Raw genomic sequence first — 8,199 nt, 5'->3', positions numbered from 1 at the left:
ATATATATATATATATATATATATATATTTAGAGAGAGAGAGAGAGTTCAAGGAGGTTGGAGGTTGTCTGTGTTCAAGACCTGTATTATTTAGAAAAGGTGACAGAAAGAATACAGTGAAATTGGTGTGACCAGAGCAGTCTGCAATGTTTGAGAAACTGACACTCTGAAATGTTGGGTATTCCATGTCCTATGGCAATTTCATTATAGCCTTTCTATCACTTTACACACACGCACGCACACACACACACACATGTGGCTGTGTGGCAAGAAGTCTGCTTCCCAACAACATGATTCTAGATTCAGTCCCACTGCATGGCATCTTGGGCAAGTGTCTTCTACTGTAGCCTCAGTCTGACCAAAGCTTTGTTTGTGACTTTGATAGGGAGCAAAGTATTGAAATGGGCAGAATGGATGAGAGGATGGACGAGGCATTTACATTTACACATTTCTTTTTTAAGTTTCATAAATAATTATATAAATAAAAGGTACCCAACTGGCAGGAGGTGGGGTAGTCTTTTGAGCTTTGTAATTTGGGGGAAAGATTAATGACATAATTATTTATATTTACAGCTACTGATGGTGAAATTGATTCCATTGCTGAATACTTCAAAATCTGTGATAACAGTACGCGACAGACCTTCCTTGATGTTATGCGAAATGATAGAGATCAACATGCATTGGCTCTGGACAGTATGAGTAGTGAGCTAAAATGTAAGGGTAACTGTTTTATATATTATGTATACATGTGTATATGTTATATATATATGTTATCAGTAAATAATTAGAGCAGGCAGTAGGTATTGATAAAGGAAATTGTCAGCAAAATGCTTTATCATTATGAAATGAAACTTAAATATATTTTGATAGCATATACGTATTAAGCACGTGAGATATTAGACTATATTAGAACTGAATGTACATTTATATATATATATATATATTTATATATTTATTTAACCACTGGTAATAAATTATTTTGATTTATTACCCTCATATTTGATATATATATATATATATATATATATATATATATATATATATTTGTGTGTCCATGTATATGTATTTATGCATGTTTATATAGGATGTATGGACAGCGTATTTGTATGTGAGAGAGTGCTTGACTGGTGAGATTAACAGTGTGTGTAAGTTTATGTGTTTGACATAGTGTGTACATGCAGGCTCATGTGCAGGCATGTCTATAGACATGATACGTAGATAGTAGTGTGCCTGGTAGCAGTAAGAAGAGTTTACTCAAGAGGCTGAGTGGTGTGTATGTTTGTGTGTGCAGGCATGTGTGTATGTATAGGCAGTATGAGTAGTGGTGTGTGCATGCAAGCTGTAAGTATGCATGTGCTGGAAGGAATATTAGATGAGTGGGCTTCATGATGATCATCATCATCATCATTTATAACATCCAACTTCCATACTGGCATGGATTGGAACTGGCAAGCCAGAGGACTGTCAGCTTTGGCATTGCTTCTACAGCTGGATGTCCTTCCTTACATCAGTCACTTTACATCAATGTGTCTCAACCATTTTTACTTATCGACTCATTGATTCCTGCTTTACTTTACTAGACCCCACATATCCATTTGAAGTTTAGAAAAAATCCCATCATATTTTTATAATTAAACTAGCAGAGATACCCAGCGTTGCCTGTGTCACATGGAGCTGAAGAATTAGACTTTTCTTTTATATTTTCTCTAATGAACTGGAATACCTATGATTCAAATTTCATCAAGATTGAAGATTAAGAATTTTAATGAGGGTTCTTTCCCTCTTTACACACCCTAACAAAAATTTTAATCATGACACATTTATTCCATACTACTCATCTTTATGCCTAGATTCCAAAATTCAAATCTTATGAAACCTATTCAAAGGTTTTTGCTCCTGAAAAATGGAGCACATGGAGCTCTAAAATGTGGGAGTTAAGGCCCCTATTAGTGGTGGGGTCTTAAAGTTAACCAGAGAAGTTTAATTGTTGGGAATCTTTTTTAACTTGTGTCTTATATCTATTGTTCAAATTTCTTTGAAATCGAAAATATATGAATGTTCACTGCAAAAGAGAGCAAAGCTACAGGAAACCAATAGACGAATGATCACAATAAGCAGTCAGCTACCCTACCCTAGTCATTACCACTCTCCAATGTAGGATTCCTCACCATACAGGTGACCGGCACAGCTGTAAGATGCATTACGGATCTATAGCAATTGGAAGGACGTGACCCAACTCAAATAAACATTAACAACTGTGTGACGTGAGGGCTAAGGAGAAATGAAAGTGTCACCTTTGGAGTTTACCAATGATCACTATGCTGAATAAATTTGCAATCTATAAATCTCTTTAAATGACCAATCACTTACCTGGAAAGACCTTGAAATCAATGTTACCATCTGGGGACTATCTCTAACCCAGTGATAATAAAAAGACTCAAAGGTCTGCAACCAAATAACTTTACTCAAAATAACATTTCGCAACTGAATCAGTGGAGGCAAAGATGCCTCTCCTTTACTTGATAATTTATGCACCACATTGCAGAAATCACAATCTAAGTATATCTCAAAGCAAATTCTTACACTGTTGTACCATTGAATTACAAATAACACTCATCTTGCATGCTCGGGTGACTCTACAGCTTCAAAGACTGCGATTGTATTCATCTTGGCTTAGGAAAAATGACTAAATTGTGGGGGTTAAGCACCATTAAGGGGTCTTACTAACTCCTAAGAAGTTGAAATTTTAGGAATATTACTTCATTTGTGTCTAATATCTATGGTTAAAATTTCCTCAATAGCAAAAATATATGAATTTTCATGGGGGTTATGGCCTCATTTATGTCCCCTCACTTTCAAACAGCTGACTGACATTGCAATTGCAAGAGATGCTTCATGCTACAAACAGCTATGTATGTAGTTTCAAGTATGCCGTGGAGATCACCTCAAGCCCCAATTTTAAAGTGGTCATTGATGCTGACAAACGCCCATCTGGAGAACACCTTGGACGCTACAACCAACCTTCATGTAATGAAATCACTATCATTCTTCAGAGTGACCACTTGAACCCTAGGGACATCGTACTGTTGTATCGTGATGATACCATAGGGCGAATTCCAGAAACTCACAAGGCATACGATGCGCTCCAGTACCCCCTACTATTTCCTCATGGTGAAAACGGGTACCATATTGGCATTCTGCAATGTCAGGTTTCATGCATGGCTTTCTACTCTTATCGCCTGATGATTCAAGTCAATTTCATGAATCATCTGCACTGTTCCCTCAAGCTTTTCCATCAGTTCGCTGTCGACATGTATGCAAAAATGGAATCTGAAAGGCTTTGTTACATTAGAAACAATAAAAAAAAGCTGCGATCTGAGCAGTATATCCATCTCCGCGATAGCCTCAACAATGACGTTGCTCCTGGGGATATAAGACATGCATGCATTTTGCCCTCAACGTTTACCGGTGGTCCGCGTTATATGCAGGGGAGAATGCAAGACTCTATGACATGTGTACGTCATTTTGGTCAGCCTGATCTCTTCATAACTTTCACCTGCAATCCCAAGTGGCATGAGATACAGGCAGAACTTTTCAATGGTCAAAAGCCCAACGGCAGACACGACCTTATTGCCAGGGTTTTCCGATTGAAGTTAATTAAACTCAGGGATTTCATGAAATTTGGCCAGGTATTTAGATGTGTTCAGTGTGACATGTTCACAGTTGAGTGGCAGAAAAGGGGTTTGCCACATGCCCACATTCTTATTTGGTCCACAAAGATAAGCACAAACGACATAGACAAGATAATCTCTGCAGAATTTCCTGATCCCTCTGCTGACAAAGACCTCTTCAAAATAATTCGCATAAACATGGTTCATGGCCCTTGTGGGCATGGGTTCATCCCTCGCTCACCTTGCTTACGAGATTCTGTATGTACCAAAAAATTTCCAAAACAGTTCCTCCATTACACCCAGATTTGCACGGACAGTTACCCGCTGTACAAACGCAGGAGACCCGAAGACGGTGGGTTTTCGGCATGTGTTGGTTCGTATGAAGTCGATAACTGCTGGAGTTTGCAACGATCAAGACCAAGCCGCAAAATGAACCACAATATCACCAGGTACTGACTTCGAGCTGACACTGCAATTGCAAGAGATGCTTCATGCTACAAACAGCTACGTGCGTAGTTTCAAGTATGCTGTGGAGATGACCTCAAGCCCCAATTTTAAACTAAAGTTGTTTTGCACAAGCATTTGTATAGCCAATTAGACAGATGAAATTTACGTACGCTTATTAATGTTACGCAGAACAGCCTTCAGACTTTCCCTATTAATTTCATCGTCTTTTGAATTATGAACATATTTACATCATAAGGGTTTTTTCGTTGTAAGGCTTTCTTTTTCTGTTGATTTTCACCTAGCAAGACTTATCGTAGATGGCGTAATAAGTCACACCCGGACCACGTCGGATTATACTGCTACTATATACACACTTATATGTATGTATATGTATATATGTATGTATATATATATGTATAAATATATGTATGCATGTATATATGAGTATAAATATTTGTGTACATATTACATATACATCTATATATATATACATATATATATATATATATATATATATATACACACATATATATGTATATACACATATATACATATACATACATAAACAAATCTATACATACATGTATATATATATACATATATATCTGTATATATTCATGTATGCTATACATCTATATATATGTAGTGGTTTCATGCAAGCATAGCATGGATTCGATCCTTGATACTCAAATTTCACTTAACAGTTCAACAGCACTTTTCTCACGTTAAAACTATAGTTTTTCTGTGAGTGACAGCAGTTACATTTGCCAGATGCCTTTGCTAAGCAGAATAATGTCTTTGCCACTTGACCCTTCTAACCTCTTCTAGGCCACCAAAAACTAGAATAGAGATAACAGACCACCAATGAAATCTATTCTTCTTAACAATATCTATAATTCTGGCTGGTTTTGGATAGTTATAAAAACAAGAAGTCTGTAAGCTAAAGTCAGTTAGTGAGAGTGACTGACAGAGAGGCAGCTGTCCGGCTCAAGTGAAATGCTGTCTCGACTGAGGTAACTTCACAGAGTGACAATTATGGAATTAACCAATGTAGAAGTCAGCTACATGATTTTACCTATGTGAAAATATATTTAAAAGATGCATATAAGTCCTTATATAAAAGTACGTGTGTGTGTGTCATCATCAGTCTGTGTTTTTGTACATATGAGAGGATATACACCTGGCTTTGCTGGATGTGCAGTGTCAGTGTACATGTGCAACAGAGTGTAAACGTCTTGAGAAAAAAGTTGAGCATAAGAGGCGTCAGGTGTAGTGTGCTGGTATGGTCATGTGATGCATATGGACGAGGACAGCTGTGTGAAGAAGTGCTGGTCTCTAACTGTGCAGGGAACCTATGAAGGAGGTAAGCCCAGGAAGATATGGGACAAAGTGGTAAAGCATGATCTGAAACGTTGGGCCTCACGGAGGTGATGATAGTGACTGAGACCTTTGACAATATGCTGTGCTTGAGAAGACTCATCAAGCCAAGTGAAATCATAGTCATGGCAGATGTTAGTGTCACCTAACTGGCACCTGTGCTGGTGGCATGTAAAAAGCATAGATTGGATGGTGTTAGGAAAGGCATCCAGCTGTAGAAACCATGCCAAATCAGAATGGAACTTGGTGCAGCTCTTCGGCTTACCAGTTTCAGTAAAGCCATCTAACCCATGCCAGCATGGAAGGCAGACGCTAAATGATGGTGATGTAAGTGTGTATGTATGCATGTAGAAGTAGAGAGAACAAGAGAGAAAGAGAATCAGACAAATAAAGAGAGCTGGAATGAGGCAGAGAAGGAAATAGTTGTGCAAGATCCTGGTAGTTGATTAGTGTGTGTGTTGTGCATACATGTATATATGTTTGTGTCAGATAGATACAAGTAGTGCATGTATGCATGCACATGTGTGAGGTGTTTTGTGAGTTGAGATTGGCTCTGTGTGTGTGTGTACATAGATGTGTGTAACTGAGTGTATGGCATATATTGGATGTTGTGTGTGCATGTGCACATGTATGTGAATGTGTACGTGTGTGAGGGAGACATGTGTGGGTGAGCAGTTACAGGAAAGTGGGTGGTTGAGACTGAACAGCATATGAGTTTGAAAAGAAAAGATGAATTGTTCTTTGCAAAGTCTGACAGGGTTTTTTTTTTTATTACATTAAACCTGTTTACACACAAAACCCTCACAACATACACATATACACGCTCACACACATACACACATTCTTTGTTTTGTCCTATACTATCTATAACATTTTCCAAAATGTAAATCCTTTGTGGTCAACAAAGAAATTATTACTACTACTACTAAGGCAGCTAGCTGGCAGAATTGTTAGCATGCTGAACAAAATGCTTAACAGCATTTCTTCCATCTTTACATTTTGAGTTCAAATTCCACTGAAGTCACCTTTGCCTTTCATTCTTTCAGGGTTGATAAAATAAGTACCAGTTGAGCTCTAGGGTCAATGTAATTGACTCACCCCCTCCCTGAGGTTGCTGGCTTTTGCCAAAATTTGAAATCAATATCATTATTATTACTACAACTGAGGTAGCAAGCTGTCAGAATCTTTAGCATGCTGAACAGAAGGCTTAGCAGCATTTCATCCATCTTCATGTTCTGAGTTCAAATTCTGCCAGGGTTGACTTTGCTTTTCATCCTTTCAGGTTCAATAAAATAAGTACCAGTTCAATACTAGGGTCAATGTAATAAACTTACTCCCTCCCCTAAAAGTTCTGGCTTTGTGCCAAAATTTGAAATCATTATTATTAATAAGGCAGCAAGCTGGCAGATTCATCAGAAGCTTCAGAGAGAATGCCTTGCAGTATATCTTCCAGTTATCCCATATTCTGTGTTCAAATTATGCTGGGGTCAACTTTGCTTTTTATACCTACAGGCTTGATGATTCCAATCATGTTCTGAAGTCAGTGGTATTGACCTGCCCTCTCCCCACCCAAAATTACTGACTTTGCTTCAAATTAAAAACACCTGTTGTCATTGATGCTGCTGTTGTTGTTGCTCCTGCTGCTCTTGTGTTGTTCTTAAGGCAGCAGGATCATTAGCATGCTGGGCCAAATGCTCAGCAACATTTCATCTGTCTTTATGTTCTGAGTTCAAATGCCACCAGGGTCGACTTTGTCTTTCATCCTTTTGGGGTTGGTAAAATAAGTACTGGTTGAACACTGGGGTCAATGCAATCAACTTATCCCTTCCCCTGAAATTGCTAGCCTTGTGCCAAAATATAAAATTATTATCATTATTATTATTATTATTATTATTATTATCATTAATGTAATATTTGTCTTACTTTTTTAGCTGTGTCTAGTTTATTGCAAGAAGTGCGAGAGAAGCAACAGAGGAAAAAAGACCGACTAGAAGAGTTACTCTCCGAAGTCAATCAGGTACGAGCAGACTATACTCTCCTAGAACTACAGAACACGGAACTAACGCAACAGGAGACACAGCTTCAGGATAAGCTAAAACAGTACAGCAAAAAAGTCTCACTTTGTGATTCTGCTTTGAATGCCATGACAAATGGCAAAGAACTTCAAATGTCAGTAAAATGACTTTAGCAGGAGAGAGAGTAGAGAACATAATTTTTGTGTTCTTTTCCAGAACATCTGATAAACTTTGAAATTTGTCACCACTGTTTTCTTTTCTTTATTATTTTTTTCGTCAAAATTTATTTTGTTTGCGAAAATATAAAATTTATAAAATTTTAATCAAGAAAAGAAAAAAAAGTTAAAAAAATATTCTTAAAAATACAAACAAATAAACTAAACTACAAATATATTTGCATGTATTTATGTTCATCATTCATCATCATCATCATCATCGTCATTTAAAGTCCCCTTTTCCATGCTTACAGGGGTCAGACAAAATTTGTTGAAGCAGATCTTCTACTGTTGGATGCTGTTCCTGTTGCCAACCCTCATCTGTTTCCAAGCAAAGTAATATTTCCTCAAAGACAGACATATTTTTGCAGAATGTTTTTCCAGTGGAAATGAATGTCATTCATTTACAACTATCATAAGATGTCAAGACATGGTAACACACACACACACACACACACACACACACACACACACA

General features: G+C 37.5%; 1 protein-coding gene across 1 annotated transcript in view; it reads left to right on the top strand.

The window, feature by feature from the left end:
• LOC106882481 (probable serine/threonine-protein kinase DDB_G0278845) overlaps positions 1 to 7,902 on the top strand; it is a 28,883-nt gene extending 20,981 nt beyond the window's left edge. Inside the window, exons 6-7 of the mRNA XM_052969596.1 lie at positions 573 to 713; positions 7,426 to 7,902. Coding sequence (XP_052825556.1) covers positions 573 to 713; positions 7,426 to 7,676 — 392 coding nt within the window. The 3' untranslated portion in view covers positions 7,677 to 7,902. The remainder of the gene's footprint in view (positions 1 to 572; positions 714 to 7,425) is intronic.
• Positions 7,903 to 8,199: the final 297 nt, after the last annotated feature.

The sequence above is a fragment of the Octopus bimaculoides genome, chromosome 7 (assembly GCF_001194135.2).
Source record: "Octopus bimaculoides isolate UCB-OBI-ISO-001 chromosome 7, ASM119413v2, whole genome shotgun sequence".
In the NCBI taxonomy this organism is placed as follows: domain Eukaryota; kingdom Metazoa; phylum Mollusca; class Cephalopoda; order Octopoda; family Octopodidae; genus Octopus; species Octopus bimaculoides.
Note: the sequence above shows the minus strand (reverse complement) of the source record. Positions and strands in the feature narration are given on the sequence as shown.